At 40.2% G+C, this 19,639-nt stretch overlaps 1 protein-coding gene across 2 annotated transcripts; it reads left to right on the plus strand.

Moving 5' to 3' along the window:
- Window positions 1-1,125: 1,125 nt before the first annotated feature.
- SGCB (sarcoglycan beta) lies at window positions 1,126-18,419 on the plus strand. 2 transcript variants are annotated; one of them, XM_026676544.2, is made up of 6 exons: window positions 1,126-1,270; window positions 4,036-4,245; window positions 6,423-6,608; window positions 7,065-7,256; window positions 11,058-11,189; window positions 13,540-18,419. In XM_026676544.2, exons 1-6 carry the CDS (start codon window positions 1,214-1,216, stop codon window positions 13,741-13,743), a joined length of 981 nt encoding a protein of 326 aa, XP_026532329.1. In that variant the 5' UTR covers window positions 1,126-1,213; the 3' UTR covers window positions 13,744-18,419. The 2 variants fall into 2 exon arrangements, with proteins under 2 accessions (XP_026532329.1, XP_087819694.1); XM_087963568.1 differs by lacking the exon at window positions 1,126-1,270 and adding an exon at window positions 1,886-2,015.
- The last annotated feature ends 1,220 nt before the right edge of the window (window positions 18,420-19,639 follow it).

Raw genomic sequence — 19,639 nt, forward strand, 5'->3', positions numbered from 1 at the left:
ATCCCATCTTATCCTACCCAGTATCACATCCTACCCAGTATCATATCCTATCCAGTATCCTATCCTATCCTGCCCAGAATCCTATCCTACCCAGGATCCTATCCTATCTAGGATCCTATCCTATCCTATCCAGGATCCTATCCCATCCTGCCTAGAATCCTATCCTATCCAGGATCCTATCCTATCCTATCCAGGATCTTATCCTATCCTATCCAGTATGCTATCCTATCCAGGATCCTATCCTATCCTGCCCAGAATCCTATCCTACCCTGGATCCTATCCTATCCTATCCTATCCAGGATCTTATCCTATCCTATCCTATCCAGTATGCTATCCTATCCAGTATCCTATCCGATCCTGCCCAGAATCCTATCCTATCCTGCCCAGAATCCTATCCTACCCAGGATCCTATCCCATCCTATCCAGTATCCTATCCTGACCAGAATCCTATCCTACCCAGGATCCTATCCTATCTAGGATCCTATCCCATCCTATCCAGTATCCTATCCTATCCTGCCTAGAATCCTATCCTACCCAGGATCCTATCCTATTCAGGATCCTATCCAGGATCTTATCCTATCCTATCCAGTATGCTATCCTACCCAGGATCCTATCCTATCCTATCCTATCCAGGATCTTATCCTATCCTATCCAGTATGCTATCCTACCCAGGATCCTATCCTATCCTATCCTATCCAGTATCCTATCCAATCCTGCCCAGAATCCTATCCTACCCAGGATCCTATCCTATCCAGGATCTTATCCTATCCTATCCACTATGCTATCCTATCCAGGATCCTACGCAGGATCCTATCCTATAGGAAGTCAGATTCACCTAACAACTGGATTATTACCTTATCCACTGCGGTATTTCACTTAAACAATTGGGGCAAGAAAGGCCCTAGAATGGGGCAAAACTCACTGAACAGATGTCTCCCTTAACAACAGAAATGCTGGGGTCCATTGTGGTCGTAAGTGGAGGGCTACCTGTATTTTTCCTCCTCCTCCTTTTCGGCCGGCGCTGAAAAAATCCTTCCACGGGGCTCTCTCGGGACACCCAAGCCCGGCCTCTCGCGGCTCTCCCCTTCGCACCAGCCGCCTGCCGCAGAAAGCGCCGACCGGCGGCGGCGGCGGCGAAGGAGGGATTCCGCGCCAGCTTTTCGACGAGCAGCCTCGCTCCCCCTGCCGGGCAAAGGAAGGACAAGAGCCGAAGATGGCGGTTCTTCCAGCCGCAGCGGCGGCGGGGACAGCGGCTTCGGCTTCCGAACAGGTCGGTAGCCCAGGGGAAGCAGAGAGGGAAGGAGATTCGGGAAGCCGCCGAGGCTGCAAAAGATTTGCCGCTTTGCAAATCTGGCGCCAAGCTGAGCTGCGGCTGAGGGGAGGAAGAGGAGGAGGACGTTGGCGGGCGGGGGGAGTCCCGGACGCCGGAGTCTCTTCTGCCCCCACCAGCCCCAATTTGGGGCTAAATGGCGGGTCTGAGCTCGTCCCCTGGGGTGGGGTGGGGGATCTCGCAGCAGCCTGCGAGGGAAGTCCGCCCTCAGCAGCGCCAGTCGGCGGCCTGAGGGAGAAAGGAACGCGGGGTGGGGAGAAAGCTCGCCTCAGCGGCTCCGCCACAAAGCGCCTCTTTCTGGCGTGGCACGCCTCGCCGCCCCGTTATATTTGCGCTTTGTGAAGGAATCCTAAGGGAATCCTTAAAATACCCCTCCAAAAAATAATAATGATAAAAATAAATCAACCATGCGCTTTGGTGCCTTGGCTTGCTTGCCCCTTGGCCGAGGACCACGCCCGGAGCAGCGTCCGAGAGGGAGATTCCTGCCCAATTAAGCGCGCCCGACCCTCCGTGCAAAAGCAAAAAATAGACCGCTACGAGGGCTTGCCTCTCGCCGGAGCCCAGGCGGGTCCCTAATGGAATAAACTCGCAAGATTTCGGGGGGTTGTTGTTTTTTTCTCGCCCTCTGCATGTATATATCCGGACCTAGACTGTGTTGTTTCCCTGTGTCATATAATCTATAAATGTGGGTATACGCATACTTTTGTATTTTTATTTATTACTTTATTTTAGTGGTACTACCTGATACAAGCCATGAAATAAGACTTTAGGGTATAGCCTTTTGCTTATCTTGAGTTTATCAAGAGTTTTAATTTGTATGAAGGGTCTTTATTTGCATTTCAATTTATATTTGGTACCAAATGGTTCTATTTTGGGTTGATCAGTTGTTAGTATATGCATAATTTTATATTTAATTAATTAATTACATTGTTTATTGTTTATTTTGTGTTTTTTTTGATGTACTATAATGTGTCTACTTTTTTAATATATTGTAAATAGTGATGTCTATTGCTGGTCTATGACTATAATAAAGTTATATTCTATTCTTATTTTTGTTTTGTTTTCATAAATTTTTATTGTGTTTTCCACCAATACAATTCAAATCGTATTCACATTTTCAACAGCGTTTTGACATCTACAAGTATTATCTTATAAGTCCTAATACATTTAATATACATCCACCCATAATTGTTAGTTCTATTTTATATACCTATATATTTTACATATCTACACATCATTTTCTTAAGGTCTCTTACAATTAATCTCCTTATTTCTTATATCTATTGTATATATTATATTATATTATATTATATTATATATTATTTCTTATATCTATTCTTATATCTTATATCTCTTATATCCCATGACCCATTCATACCATTTGTGCCAGATTGAATAATACTCGGGAGTCCTCCTCTTTCATTTGTAATGTGAGCATGTGCCATTTCTGCACATGCCATTATTTTTTGCTGAACTAAATCCTCTTTAGGAGTGTTAGGGGTTATTTTTTGTTTTTGTTTTACTGCCTGATACAAACCATGAAATAAGTCTTTAGTAGGGTATAGCATTTTGCTATCTTTAGTTTATTAGAGTTTTAATTTGTATGAAGGGACTTGATTTGCATTTCAATTTATATTTTGTACCAAATGGTACAAAGCTACGTTTGGTTGGTCTATCTAGGCTGTGATGTTTCTCCATGTCATATAATATATGTGGGTATACGCATAACTTTATATTTATTTTGTCATCTTTAACGCATGTGGGAGCTGGTGACTCTCTCTGAGAGCTGCATGCAATGACATTTCATTTTAATATATGTCGATTAGTGTCCATTCAAAGTGACAGTAAAGTTATTCTAAGTCTAAAATCTAACAAGGACAGTGGAGGAGATGTGGACAACCGGGAGCTCAACCGGAGAGATTTTTTAAATTACCTTACAACTCTCCAATTTTTTTTCACGAAGGAGGGGTAAAATTTAATAGTATTTGGACTGCCACATGCTCAGATAGCAGCGTCGTTTTGAGGGAAGGAGTTGAAACTGTTTATGTCCTTGCTGTGAGGGGTCTGTAGATATTTTCACAGCCCTTTTTTTGACTCGTGCAGTATACAGGTCCTCAATGGAAGGCAGGTTGGTAGCAATTGTTTTTTCTGCAGTCCTAATTACTCTCTGAAGTCTGTGTCTGTCCTGTTGGGTTGCAGAACCAACTTACGACCTTTCGTAGTCCTCATGATCACAATTCACCCTGAAATTTCTGTTGTTAACTGACACATTTATGTTACAACCTTTTTTGCCACAGTTGCTAAGTGAATCATTGAAAATAATGGGTTCTGGTGTTTGCTTGAGAATCATGGCGATCGCTTTATGACCATTGCAAAAAAAAAGGTTGTAAAATGAGGTCCGATGATGTGGTGACTTTATGACCATCATGACTTAACAACCGAAATTCCTGGGTTCAATTATGGTCATAATTTAAGGACTACCTGTTCTGTAAGGATCGTTGAAGTATTTTTCAACTTCTGCTCCCTTTCTCCAGGATCTAATCATTTTGTAAATAAAATAAATGATATAGTCCCATGTAGATGCTTACTGATCATTTTAAAACATTTAAATATTAGTGAGCAAATCTTCCTTTGATCATCATATTATGGTAGAAATGAAATATTAATTAATCTGGTCCATGTGATGTCTTTGGATAAAATTTTAGCAAAGCTCGAATGGCCCCGTGAAGAAATCGATGCGAGAAAAGGCCGTGGAACGCAGAAATATTAACAAAGAGCATAACTCTAACTTCAAGGCTGGATACATCCCGATTGATGAAGATCGTCTACACAAAACTGGTTTGCGAGGCAGAAAAGGCAATTTGGCGATCTGTGTCCTGGTCCTCCTATTCATTTTGGCGGTTATTAATTTAATTGTAAGTATAACAATCTATAAAATGCATTCTAACTGATGATATTCAGTTAGAACTTACTAGCAACAGGAGAAGCTGTGTGTTCTTTCCTGATCAAGGGACAGAATGACTCAACCTACTATGCCATGCACTAATGGCAGTTCCCTCAACTGCACCTGAGCCTGCCAGCTGATTTTGGAAGTGTAAGGTGATCTATATACCGTATTTTTCACACTACAAGACACACTTTTCCCACCAAAAAAATGTGGGTGGAAATGTCTGTGCGTCTTATAGAGCGAATGTTGCCAAAGCCACACCCACAGGCTGGCCCCCATCCTTTGGCCTCTGCCTCCCAGCAATTTGCCTCCTTGCAGCGAACAGCCTGGTTAGCTTCAGCACAGCCTGATTTAGCATGAGCGGCTGATTGGCGGTTGAATTGGCCTCCCAGAATATCGCCAATCAGCTGTTCCAGGCTGCGTGGATCGCCGCCGCCGCCTATTGGCACCTTTGTGCATCCCATTTTCTGCCTCCGTGCATCCCGTTTTCGACCCCTTCGTAGCCACCTGGAACGGGCCAAAAACGGGACACGCGGAGGTCGAAAACGGGACACGTGGAAGCTGCAATAGGCGGCAACGACAATGTGGGGGGGGGGTGGCGGCAATCCCTGCAGCCTAGAATAGCTGATCGGCAGTATCCCAGGAGGCCAATCCAATTGCTAATCAGCTGCTCGTGCTAAATCAGGCTGTGCTGAAGTTGACCAAGCTGTTTGCTGTAAGGAGCCAAATTGGTGGGAGACAGAGGCAGATTTCCCCCCCCCCCCTCGTTTTCCTCCTCAAAAGCTAGGTGGGTCTTATGGTCTAGAGCATCTTATACAGTGGTGGGATTCAAACAATTTTACTACTGGTTCTGTAGATATGGCATGGCTTGGTGGGCGTGGTTTGGTGGGCGTGGCAGGGGAAGGATACTGCAAAATCCCCATTCCCTCCCCACTAACCTGCTTTCCAGCTCCGTTCTCCTGTGCAGAGCAACCAAAGAAGACCCAGCCAATCAGCTGGGGCTTGGGAGGCAGAGAATAGATGGGGGCGGGGCCAGTCAGAGGTGGTATCCCGAACTACTCAAAATTTCTGCTACCGTTTCTCCAGAACTGGTCAGAACCTGCTGAATACCACCTCTGGTCTTGTAGTGCAAAAAATATGGTACTCCTGAAATATCAGGTGGGGGAGGGCATCCTACAAATCTCGGGGGGAGGCTATTCCAGAAGATTTGACTGCTGACCCCTGCCCAGATCTCTCACATAGGATAGGTTCTGTTTGGGTGCCAAGCCATTATGGATTCCATAGGTCAAAACCAACCGTTTGAATTGTCCCCAGAAGCTCGGTAGTAGCAAGTGCAGTGCCCACAGATCTGGCACAAAATAGGATGGGTGTTCCTTACTCATTAGAAGATGGGCGGCTGCATTTTGAACAAGCTGCAAAATTCGAGTGGTCTTCAAAAGCAGGCCCCCCTGTAGAATGCCTTGAAGCAATTGAACAGGAGGTAACAAAGGTATAATAAGTCACTCCCTGTTGTCAGGTCTTCCAGAATTTCATCTAGAACATTTACATCTCCTTAAGATGGATAGCTAAAGTATTGAATGCAAGGAGAGGGGGAAAATATTTTAGATATATATGGTTTATTTTTCATTTTATAAAAGAAAGAATCTTAGCCATTCCTCATGTGAGTAGTCCTTGACTTATGACCACAATTGAGCCCCAATTCTCTGTTGCTAAGCGAAACAGTTATTAAGTGAATTTTGCTCCATTTTACGACCTTTCTTGACACAGTTGTTAAGTGAATCACTGCAGTTGTTAAGTTAGTAACACTGTTGTTAAGTGAACCAGTTGCCAAGCATCTGAATTTTGATCATATGACCATGGGTGTGTGTGGGGGGGGGGTTCTGAAATGTTCATTCATGTCATTTTTTACAGTGACATTGTAACATTGGCCACTAAATAAATGGTTGTAGGCCAAGGACTACCTATAAATTGTTTCCTATACTGCTGTAGGAAGCTGCCTTTCATGGACATCATTCAGGCTCGCTGTACCATAAACATTTCTCAAAAGTTTTGGAGAAGGTCAAAAAATTTGCAAATGGTTCAAATGTTAATTCCTTTACCAAGCGACATGAATCTTTCAGAACTGTTCAATGTTTACTTTTTTAGATCACCGTCATAATTTGGGCTGTAATTCGTATTGGGCCCAACGGCTGCGATAGCATGGAGTTTCATGATAGCGGATTATTAAGATTTAAACAAGATTCTGATATGGGAATTATACACCCATTATATAAGAGCACAGTGGGAGGCCGACGGAACGAAGATTTGGTGATTGTTGGAGAAAATCAGCCAGTAAGTATGTGCCTCCTGGCATATTAACATTCAGTATCTAAGGTTTGGCTTCATATTATCTTGCTGAATTATGTTTGGCTGGAATCTAACCAAGAGGAAAATCTTCTTAATAATGGTAGTTGTAGCATACCCTCTTAAGATACCCTTGTATGGATAAGATATATCTCTGATAGTCAAAAATCTGGGTTTTAGTTATTGGTCGCTTGTTTGTTTTGCTGGCTAGTGAAATTCTTTTGGTTGTGGAGTTTTATTTCTATGACCCTGGAATATTGCAGTTTTCTTTATTTTGGTTTTAATTGTTTTGTTCAATTTGTTGGATGCTGTCTTGCATTTATACCTTTTAAAAATAAATTTATAAATTTCTTATTAAAATGAAAAAGCACTACCAATTAATAATTTAAGCAAAATAATTTCTGTGTTATTAAAATCAGCACCCTCTTTCTTTCTTTTTTAAAGATTGTATTTCAGCAAGGGGAAACAAAACTTAGTGTGGAGAAAAATAAAACTTCAATTACCAGCGATATCGGAATGGAATTTGTTGACCCACGAACTCAAAACACTTTGTTTAGCACTGACTACAATACCCATGAGTTTAATTTGCCAAGTGGAGTAAAAATTTTAAATGTCCAAAAAGCATCTACAGAAAGGGTATGGATTATATTTTGCTTACTTCCAACTGTAAACTTATAATATATTTTTAAAAAACAATGTCATCTAAAATTCAAATTTTTATTTATATTTTTATTGAGATTCATATAAATTTTCAAAAGTAGAGCCTCATGTTCTGCACATAGTTAATAAGCAAGCAAACAGTAACTAAGATGTATCTAGTTAACTATAATGAACAGAAAGACCTTGGAATGACTGGACATTTAAACCATGCATTAGATCTCTGTATGTAAACAGGTACTACAACAATATTCTAAACCTTTATACTTACCAAAGAGGCACCTATTTTCACAAAAACGGGAACTATGCGAGGGAAGGCGCACTGGTATAAAATAATTTAACGACTCACTCAGGGACCAACCCAAAAAGGGCGCGGGCCCCCCTCGGGCCCCTACCCCCCCCCATGCCTTTCCTCCGGTGCGCGGCCCCCGCCGCGGGGGGCCGCCTCCTCCAGCGGGGCTGTGGTCCGCACATCGCCGACCTCTTCCCCCCCTAAACCCCCCCCCCCCGGGCACCTCTTCCCCCCCGGGGCGTTGGAGGCCCCTCCCCCCCCCCCCCCCCCCCCCCCCCCCTCCGGGGCCTTCCCCTTCCGCGGCGCCGGAAGGGGCAGCCCTCCCGGCTGGCCCCCCCTCCGCCCGCCCAACCCCCCCCTGCCGCCCCCCCGGGCCGCCTTCCTTCCGCTGGGCTGTGGGCACCGTCTCGCCCCGGGCGCCGTTTTTCCCCGCCCCCCGGGCGCGCGGCGCCCGCGCGCCCCCCCCTGCCTTTCCTCCGCTGGGGCTGAAACCCCCCCCGCGCGCGCCCGCCCCGTCCTGCCGCGGAGGGAGGCAAACGCTTTTGCCTTCCTGGCGGGCGTGGGGTCTGCTGCGCCTGAGTCGGGAAGGGAAGGCAACGTTTGCCTCCCTCCGAGGCGGCGGGCCCCGCGCGCGCAACAGCACCGAGGGAAGGCAACAGCCCCCCCCCCCCTTCCCGAGGCGGGCGGGACCCGCGCACCACACCTTTTTTTCAGAGGGGCCGGAGGCACACAAAAAGGGCGAAAACCGCTTCCATTGTATATGCATTGTATATGCTTCGTTAATTGTAATTTATTTATTGTCAAATGCAGATAACCAATCAACTTTGTAAAGACTCTGGGCAGTCTGTGACCAATAAAAACAGTGCACATAATCCTTGACTTACAACCATTCATTTTAGCAACTTTCAAAGTTACAAACAGTGCTGGAAAAAGTGACTTAAGAATTGTCATGCCCTTGTGGAGTCTGACTCTGAGGGGGAGATTGAGGAGCTGACAGGGGGTGGGAGTGTGCCTCCAGAAGCTGTGGAAGAAACGGGGGAAGACCACACTCCGCTGGGCATTCAGAGGAAGACCCAGGACCATCCCCTCTTCATCCTAGGGCATGTAGGGCAAAACTGAGAAGGGAGCAACATATCTTACAGGAGAGGAAAAGGCCCTGATCCCTTTCATTAGTTGCATTAGTTGCTGGGAGAACAGGATATAAGTGAGGCATTTTAAATAGCTCTTTGCTGGTAGCAAAGTGTGCTTTATCTTGGTCGAGGCTTATTTGGGTTTTGGCATCTTCCCAACTGTGGTTGCTGCGTTATCTTATGGAAGTCTGCAATTTATCATCCTGGCCTGCCGTGTTAATGACTCCAGTGTGGTTTGTGTTGGGTTTTTTAAATTTCTAATTATTTTTACTTTTGGTTCGGACTGCATTTACTCTCTTCGTAGACTGTTTTTTTTTTTGGAAGAGTTTGATATCAAGTCGAGGCTAATTGGACATTGGGGCCCAAGTTGGAAGCATGAAAGGGAATTTATTCCACTTTTGTGACTGTGTTATTTTTGTGTCACGCCCCGGGTCATCACAAGAATGGTCCTCACGGTTACGACCATGTCAGCATACCCACAGTTTCATGACCCCGATTTGGGCACTTGGCAATCGGCATGTTTCTACAATGGTAGATCATCAATTATGCACTTCCCACCTTGCTTCCGACCAGCAAATTCAATGGGAAAGCCAGAATGGCTTGATGACACATGATTTGCTTATTTAACCCATTTAACAATCACATTGCTTAGTGACAGACATTCTGGTCTCAGTTATGATTGTAGATCAAGGACTATCTGTAAGAAAAAAAAGATAGAGCAATAAAAACAATGATTTACTTCCATTTAAATTAAGCCCCCCAAAAAAAAAAAAAAAAAACACCTCCCTTGCAACAGACTTGCCATCCACCCTAACGTAAGATTCAGAAAAGCCAAGTTTCCATGGACCTTTTAAACACGAGTCAGGGAAGGGCAATTCAGATCTTAGGGGTGGCAGGTGCCGTGATGGTACCGGCATGGAGGAACCCAATTCTAAGCATATCGCTTAAATAGAAATCATACAGAACTCAGTTAGTGCTGCTCTGTGATGTTTAGATAAAGCTAAGTTTCTATAAAATAATAAACAAATTTTGAACAAACTAATATTCAAAAGGGGGTCAAATTATTCTCCAAAGCACCCAGAGGGCAGGACCAGAAATAATGGTTGGAAATTGATCAAAGGAAGAAGCAACCTGGAATTAAGGAGAAACTACTTCCTAACCGTGAGAACAATTAATCAGTGGAACAGAAGTTGCTTTCAGAAATCGTGGGCGCTCCGTCACTGGAGGTTTTTAAGAAGAGACCGCACAATCATTTGTCTGAGATTGTATAAATTCTCCTGGTTTAGCAGGGGGCTGGACTAGAAGACCACCAAGGTCCCTTCCAGCTTTTGTTCTGTTCTATTCTGATAAACAAAATTTGATTCTATATGCATGGAGGAGGGAGTTCGTGTGGAACAGGTGGTTGAACGTAAGTTTTCGGACCATCATTGGCAAATAACCTGACCTGGAGTGCAAACACTATTGCTTTAATTTAAGAAGGCACAAACAATCGCTGTATTTACTAAGGATTCTAGGAAACAACAACTGGCTGAGAGTCTACTGACCACTCTCTTCCATCAGAGTTCAATTGAGAGTATATTATCCTACTGTCTCTGTGTATGGTTCTCGAGCTGCACAGTGGCAGAGAAAAAGGCAATTCAGAGGCATCAAGACGGCCCAAAAGATATTATTACGTTTCACTCCCTCTTTGGAAGAACTGCATAGGAATAGATGTAGGAGGAAGATACTTAACATATTGAATGACCTCTCATCCGGGGACATCAGTTTTTGAACTATTACCATCGAGAAGGAGATTTAGGAGGGCTGGAGAACAAGATCGATCAGATTTAAGAACAGTTTTTATCCAAGTGCAGTTTTGAGTTTGAATGCAGGGTCATAAGATTTTTGTGGAATTAAATGGCTGAGAGTAATGGGTATTTACATTTTAAATTGCACAGAGATGATTGTATGGTTGGTTGTGTTTAGGGTTTAATTTTTTTTTCTTTTAGTGGTGTTTGTCCAGTTTTTACTTTGTGGAAGAGCACTCTCATTTCGTTGCACCCCGCTGCGAGTGTAATGACAAATAAATTTTATGTCTTATAAAGCTACTGTTTCTGTAACAAGAATCCAAACAACAAATAAGACAGCAGATGAATAAGAATAGAAATCTAGAACTTTAACATTCAGATCTGAGAGCAATTTTAAAGTCCAGATCTGGTAATCCTAAACAATTATGTGCTATAATCAAAGTGCAAATAGTGAATAGCACTGTTTAAGAACAAGGCGCCTTTTACACAAGATATTTTCATTTTTTAAAATATATTTGATACTAGTTTAGTAAACATATTGTATAGCCAATATGCTCTTTTTTCTCTTTAGATTACAAGCAATGCCACCAGTGATCTCAATATAAAAGTGGATGGGCGCGCTATTGTCCGTGGAAATGAAGGAGTGTTTATTATGGGCAAAACCATAAAGTTTTCCATCGGACGGAACTTGGAACTGAGAGCCGTAAGTAATTCCAGGATTTTCAGCTATTTTATAATGTGGTCGCTCGACTAAAGAAATGTCATTTGGTCAGATACTGGTTCAGTTTTGCCATTCGTGAACTTAAACTTGGATGCACACACACTCTCACACAAACACATACACACTGTATTTTGAATGTTTCAGTTGGCCTTTAAATCTGTTCTGTGCATAAACGCTTTCCGCTTCATACACACAATGCTCTGTTGAATTCCCGAATAAATTATATGCACCCAAACACTTGCGGCTATGTTTGGAAGCAAATGCAGGATATTTGAATATTCAGTATTAAAACTAAATAGCATCTTTGCAGAAGAGTAAGAAGACAGTGTCCTAAACGAATGCTTGCAAGTCAAGTATTACCTGTATTGTAGCTGTAAGTAGGCTCAATACGTGGAGTACAATGCAGGTGACTGTAAGGTTGCAGGGAGGGAAGGAATGTGTTAAAAACATGGTATTGCGATTTCAAACAAACATAACATTGGATTGGCCAGTTTAGACTATGAAGTCCAAACCTTTTTAAATTTCAAGAGTCCAAATTAGTCACCCCAGATGGTTGCTTCCACTTGAACAATTTCAAAAAAGAAAGGGAAGGTTGGAGACACATTTGTTTCTATATTTAGTTGTAACTCATATTTCTTTCTTGATGAGTAGAAAATAAGAGAACTGGACACTATTAAAGTAAGCTTACCAGTTAATGAATATTAACTGTCTTACCAGTTAATTAATATTTCAGCTTTAACCACAACAACACAAGAGCACACAACAGATATAAACTAAATGTAAACCACTCCAAACTCAATTGCAGGGAGTACGATTTCAGCAACAGATTGGTCAATGTCTGGAACTCACTACCTGATTCTGTTGTCACCTGCTCAAACCCCCCACTCCTTTACCCTCAAACTAACCTCTATTGACCTCACCCCATTCCTTAGAGGTCTGTAAGGGGCGTCCATAAGTGCACAATCGTGCCTACCGTCCCTGTCCTATTGTCCCCAATTATTAGTTCCTATTTCTTATATTTAAACTTATGTTTATTCTTATTTCTATTGTATTGAAAGCTTTTGACAAAATAAATAAATAAATAAAATAAGCTGCTTTCAAAATCTATTTTAAATAAGGATGAATGTATTAAATTACTGCCTTTATTTTGCTTGTGTTTACTGGTAAACCATTCTTATTTTTACATTCATGGTCACGTTAACTTCACAACTGCATATAAATAATGACAATTTACATTTTATAGTATTGCTTCTTACTTAAAACATTAAAAGTGGTTTATATTATTTCTATAAAACATTTAAAATATTGTCTCTCACAATGTATGACTGTGATAGTATAGATAATCTTGCTTAATGACTGGTTGCTTAATAATTGTTCAAAAATGCAACAGACCCCAAAAAGAAAATTAGGATCCATCCTCAAAAGTTATGGTTGATGCTTCCCTTCCAGATACATGATTGCAATTTTTGGTGCCTGGCAATGGCTTGAATCTGTGACTGCAATTTCCATCATTTTTTAGTCGGTTTCTGGTGGGATTTTATCAACTTCCCACAAAAAATGCCTATTCAGAATTGATTTAACAGCTGTGTTACTTAATGACATTGGTTGTAACACAGTAAGGTCACATGGTAACCGACTTAATGACTGCAATGAATTATGAAAGAAATTCTGGGCCCAATTGTAGTCTTTAAGTGAGGACTACCTGTATTTTAAACTGTGAACAACCTTAGAATATTCAGAAAGCATGAAAACTGATAATTCTCTTCCACACATTAATCCAGGAAACCCAGAGCAGGCCAGTTAGCACCAGACTATATTATGAATATATTCTGCAAGCATCCCAACTCTATAAACAAGCAGAAAGATTGCAATCCAATGATAAAATTTTACACTCTGTCCCTCCATTGCTGTTTAATATTAAGGGATATTATGTAGTAAGTTAGGAAAGTGTTGCTACTCTTAAGACTAGAACTAGATGAAATCTTCCATTGATGCAAAATGAAAATGGATCATGTGATCTAAAAGTATCAACAATGTTGTGCAAGCACTTGAATTCATGTTCAGTTCTTCTCGATCCACAGTCCTCATCCATGCCTTAAAGCTACATCCTCTTTAAATGTTTCACAAAGTTACAGAAATTGGTATGAAAACTGCTAAAATAAATAAATCCTCAAATCCACATAACACTATAGGTGCTTCTGTTGTATGGTTTGCAAACATTTTTATCTGTGCAAGAATGTAAAGGCATCTTGGAGGCTAAAAGTAGATAATATTAAAAGAAGACTATGAAGACTGTTGCATGTTCATTGATTTAGACATATTCCTTTCCTAGGACAATTCCATTATCCTGAATGGAAGCGTGATGATCAATGTATCCCGACTGCCAAATTCTTCTCACAAGGAACAATTTAACAATGGTGACTGGGAACGTTACAAACTTTGTATGTGTTCGGATGGGACATTATTCCGTATTCCAGTTAAGAGCCGTAATATGGGTTGCCAAACCTCTATCAACCCATGTGGTAAAACGTATTAAAGGCAAATGTGGGTACTATGGAAAGAAAAATCACTATATTTAAGTTCAAGCCATTGCATGTTTGCAAGAATGTTTTTGGTTATTTGTACAAATATTAAATGAAGCACTTCTCACACACAGATCTCCACATGTAGCACTGTTGATTAGGCCAATAATGTTTTAAGGTACGTACTGTGTAGAAGGCAGTTAAACAGAAATGCAGAATGTACTTCAGGGTATTGTTGAATTAAAATTACCAAATAGGCCTGTGTATGTTTCAAAATAAGGGCAGCATTCTTCCGCTGATTTGTTAATATGGCCTCGAGAGCTGAGCTGGCCTAAGACTGCAACATTAATACATTAATTCATTTTTGTTTCTGGTATTTTTATCTTTGCAACTATGTATTTCTCAGACATTATACTTAGACCTTTATTTGGTCCCACTATATTGAGGCATCGGTTTTCTGAAATTTATATGCACTGAATTCCATGTTCTAATATTGGCTGGGGAATTCAAGTCATTATGGAAACTGATTATGGAAACAGAGTCTAAGATTGTAGTTGAGCAGCTGCAGGTTGTTGGACTATCAGAACTATGGTGTTACAGTGGTTAGAATGCATTATTGCAGGCTAATTCTGATGAATGCCAGCAGTTTGGCAGTTCGATTCCCACTGGCTCAAGGTTGACTCAGCCTTCCATCCTTCCATGGTCGGTAAGTTGAGGACCCAGGTTGTTGGGGGCAAGAGGCTGACTCTGTAAATCACTTAGAGAGGGCTATAAAGCACCATTAAGCACTATAAAAGTCTAAGTGCTATTGCTATTATTCTCTTCTCCTACCAAGTTAAAAAATCAAGTTTTTTCCAAGTAGTACTTTGAATAATTTGAGTTTGGCAAAACTCATAATAGGATTACTCACCTCTGCTTCTGCCCAAACAGCCGTTGGTTCATTTTGGAAAATATCCCAGTTTAAAATGTGTTTAGGTCTTTTGGTTTGTCAGTTTCTTAGGCAAGGCATTTGAAAATTGCTTCTGGCAGAGGTCCCGTAAAAACTGAACAAAATTAGAAACATTTAAAGCTGCCTTGTGAGAGTGCATGAAAATACACTGGTTCACTGCCAATACAATTCTGCTTTATTGAGACTGAGCAGTTTGAAGATATCCTCTCTGCTTATCCTCCTTCACTCGGTCTTTCCATCCCCAGCTTCGGTTTTGAAATGGGATATTGTTAATGGAAGGTCACGGATAAGAAGCTAGCCACAAAACATCAACTGCAACTTTGACTATATGCTTGATAGGCAAACTACTTGACAGTATCTTGATATGTGCTGATAGAACAGTGGCTGTAATTTTGCTTTAGAAGCTCTGAATGCTGCTGCTGCTGCAGGAACAGAGACAGATATAGCTGGGTACACAAGCAATTGGGCTGCATGAAGCACTGATCCTTCTAAGGAATGTGGAATATTTAAAACTGCTAGACCAAAGCTACCGTTACCTCAAAAAAAGCAGGACATCTTAGTAAGCAAGTAGAATACAAGTGTTCATACTGTTAACCTATATATGCATTTCTGAAGGGGGTCAGACCTCTGTTTGTTTCTATTAAGTTGTGCAGATGGCAGGAAAAAAAAACCTTGGTCTCATTTACTACGTTTTGTTCAATATTAAAAGATTCCTTTTCCCCAATTAATTTCGATGCAGAGAATACGTTGAAAGTTGTTGATACGTAATGAATAATAATAGATATCTAGACTTTGGTACTCTGGTTGATGTATTTGAAGAAATAGTCATTCGGAACCGATGTATATCAACACAGAAATTGGATTGCGGCTAGACTGTCCCAACGCCTGGATGGTACTTGAAGTGAGAAGCTGCTGAGGGTAACAGTATGCAGAAGAATGTGGTCAGCTTGCAACAGGGGAGAAGCGATAAATTGAAATGTGGTGCAATAAAATGATGCTAGACAATTTGCAGTTTGGAGTGTTAATGGAGTTCACAGAGAACATTTAATTGACAGCCTCACATATTTTGTGGCATGGAATTAAGTCTTGAGAGCATATCTCTGTGATTCTTTGCTTTGTGGCCCTATTGTTATGCAGCAGTATTAGTACTAGTTGTTTTTAATTTTGGTAAGCCACCCAGAGTCACTGAGAGTGAGTGGGCAGTCATATAAATGTTCTTAAATAAACAAAATTAACATGGGCAAATAAATTTATTGAGCATCACATCTGCTATGTTCTGCTATTGTAGTTTGATTTAATCCTAATTTAATTGTAAGCCACCCTGCTGAGCTCTTCCAGAAGAGCAGGACTGAATAGAAATTGTAATAGTGTTGATGTCAGTCATTTTGAAATCCAAGTGTTGTTGCTGTTTTTTACTTGAAAAAAAGTTAATTTTCAGAGTTAATTTTAATTGGAATACTGTGAGTATATACTTGCACGCCATGTAGGGAAGAGACAAAAATTAGTATTCTAGTGTTGCGCAAGTATTTGAATTAATGTTCAGTTCTTCTCGATCCACATAACACTCATCCATGCCTTAAAGCTACATCCTGCTTAAATGTTTCATAAAGTTACAGAAATTGGTATGAGAATTACTAAAATAAATAACAAATCCTCAAATCCACATAACACTATACGTGCTTCTGTTCTATGGTTTGCAAACATTTTTATCTCTGCAAGAATTTAAACGCATCTCGGAGGCTAAAAGTAGATATTAAAAGAAACGCTGAAAGCCTCATGACCTTTAAGACTTCAAAATACAGTGTTAAGATAGTAGTTGCAAAACATTTTAAATGTAAGTTTGTTGCTCCATGATTAATTCATTTCAAAACATATGAAAACATGTATTTGGAGAATTTTGTTACGGACTGTACACGATTTAATGCAGGGTTTCTCAACTGGCTGGGGAATTCTGGGAATTGAAGTCCAGACATTTTAAAGTTGTCAAGGTTAAGAAACACTGCTTTAATATCACAATGAAAATTTAAAAATGTTAACAATAAAAAGTTAACAACAACAAAAAATGGTATCTGCCACTAGGCTTTGACAAATTCTAACCTTTGACATTGGGTATCTTAATTGTTTTGTATTTAATTGTTCATAATTATCTTTTAACCTATTATACATGCATAGATAATGATTTCCCTTAAAGGGGGGCTTTCAAAGATAATCCTCGAATTACGCTCACAGTTGAGCTCAAAATTTTGGTTGCTGGGACAGTTAAAGGAGTTTTGCTCCATTTTACGACTTTTCTTGCCACCATTGTTAAATGAATCACTGCAGTTGTTCAATTCAGTTGTGTGAATCTGGCTTCCCCATTGATGTTGCTTGTCAAAAAGGGTCACCAAAGGAAAGGGAAGCATGTGACTCCGGGACACTGCAACGGCCAGAAGTTGCCAAGCGTCCAAATGTTGACCACACGACTGTTGGGCTTCTGCAGTGGTTGTTAAATGTCATAAGTCACTTTTTTCAGTGGCTGTTGTGACTTTGAAAAGTCACAAAATGAACAATTAAGTCAAGACTTCCTGTCTAGGAAGTGTTTGGAATACTTAGCTCAGCAATGGGTTATACTTCTCATCAAAATTCACAGGATATACGTACTAAACATGTCAAGGTTTGCTTTTGATTAGAATATATCTTTTGATTATTATTTTTATTACTATTATTATTATTATTTTGGTCATATAAGGCTTTAATAGGCCACATGAAAGAAAAAAGAATTGCAGTAAGAATTGCAAGGACACTTTTGGATCCCAGATATTTATTTACAAAGGAAGAATTGACTGGTCTGCTGGGCCAGTTTCTAACACTGGATTCAGAGACATAATCTCCTTAGTAACCTAATAAAAAGTCCATACATATATTGAAAACGTTCTCAGCAGGGTATAGATGCTGTGAAGATTGGATGAATAGGAATGTGCAGTGTTTCAGAATGAAGAATGTAAACACCGCATCTGAGTCTCATTAAAGCAACTCTGTTCACAGATTTCAGGCAAGTTTCCCTCCAAAGATTTCTCACTGCAGCTGAGTGAACTAGGAAACCGATATAGCTGCTTTCACACTATGAATTCTATTAAGTTCTCAGGTAACTCTTCTAAATTTAATCTGAATCTATACAACCTTATAGGATAAATTCTTCCTCGTGCTTTTGAGTGAGGACATTGGCCAGGCATTAAAAGGATCAGCTTTTTCAATGAAATATTGGGATTACAACATTATTGTGCTTATTGCTACGATCTATTCATTTTAAATTTTGGAGCATATCGTAGAGGAATATTTTTGCTATTTTGCAGCATTATACTGACAGCTTAGAATGAGTGTTAATATTTCAATTAACTTGAAGCTTCTGGTCTTCTAATTCAAATCATCTTTAGGCACACAATAGATAAAACAAAATTCAGAATCTTTTTCGATATGATTAATGGTATTTAATAAATAATATTCAGTTAAAAATTAAACTGGTCATTTATCAATTTATTTTTCTACTGTGGTGCTGTTCTTATTTGAGGTTTGCTACTAATAATTTATATAAAATGGAGTAATTTATTGTTAAACTATATGCTACGTTGTGTATTTCAGTTTTTAAAGACTGCATTTATGCCTTAGATTTTTATCATGTCACTATGAAGTTTGGATTTCCAAGTGCCAAAGGAAGTTCTGTGTATTTGTAAAATTTCCATTTAAATAAACAATATAAACTGATCTGTTTTGGTTTTGTTTCTTAACTCTGAATTGTCCCCAAAATTGTGGTACATGGGAATGTATGTAGCTCTAAAATTGGGGTGTATGTAGCTCTCTTCCAACTGTTCCTTGTCCTGTGTTATAACACTGATCTGTTATGTAGCTGCTAAAACATTACTTGGCATGAATCAGAGGCATTGGGACCATGAAGTAGATTTAGCTTGTGATATTCAAATTAGAACAGATAACATCCTCCATAGCTACTTTGGGATTCACCAATCCCTGCTCTCTCCTTAGGTAAAATGGGCTGGCATAAGCAGATGTAGGCACAACACACATACCTCTAGAGTAATTTTTCCCCTCCAAACTTGGAAGGTTTAAGGTGTGTGGACTTCAACTCCTGGAAATGGCTGGGGAATTCTGGGAACTGAAGTCCACGTCAGGATTTTACAGTTGCCAGGTTTCAAAAATGCTGCTCCAGAATTTTTATTTAATGCACGTTATTGAGACTGAATCAGGTTTCTATTAGTTAGAAGATATTGTGATTTATACACAACTACACTGTATCAAATTCCAAGGAGATGACACAACTGCAGTAAGCCAAAGTGCGCACTTCAGGTATGCCATACGGAAACTTTAAAGACAAAAAAGCAGGTAAACTGCTTCTGTCACAACAGGGTGTTACAGAACATGGGTTTTGGTTTTTTTTTAGTTTCCCAGAAAGTCAATGTAAATCGGTGAAATAAGTTTTTGCATTTACACAACCATATGAGAAGGGCAAAGTTTAAGGCTATCAGTAGGTATTTAACACTTGCCATTTACTGAGGCACAAACCAAATCTTTATTATCGATTACAAAGCACTTAAGTATCGGTACTACCAAATATTTAAGTGTTGTTAGAAGTTCTTCCATTAGGAATTCAACATTATATGCCAGTTTCTCTAAAAGCAATAGAGGGGGGGAAAGTTGCCATTAGTTAGAGTAGGAGAAAATTTAACTACAAGCACAGAATTAGAATTATGTGTATATGTAGTAAAATGTATCTGCGAAGTCCCCATACGACCGATATGAATTGTTTAAAAAGGAAAGCAGGAAACTATTTACGTTTAATTAAATGCTTTATGTAAATTTATACTAAATTATGGAACGCTTTCACAATTTTGTTCCCCACGTTTACAAAAAGCACAGATCATTTGGTTTGTACAAACCAAAAATCTTTCAGATGAAGGTTACATTTTCAG

The sequence above is a fragment of the Notechis scutatus genome, chromosome 4, assembly GCF_049901735.1.
Source record: "Notechis scutatus isolate UNSWTSFEM ecotype Mainland chromosome 4, rNotScu1.2, whole genome shotgun sequence".
NCBI lineage: Eukaryota > Metazoa > Chordata > Lepidosauria > Squamata > Elapidae > Notechis > Notechis scutatus.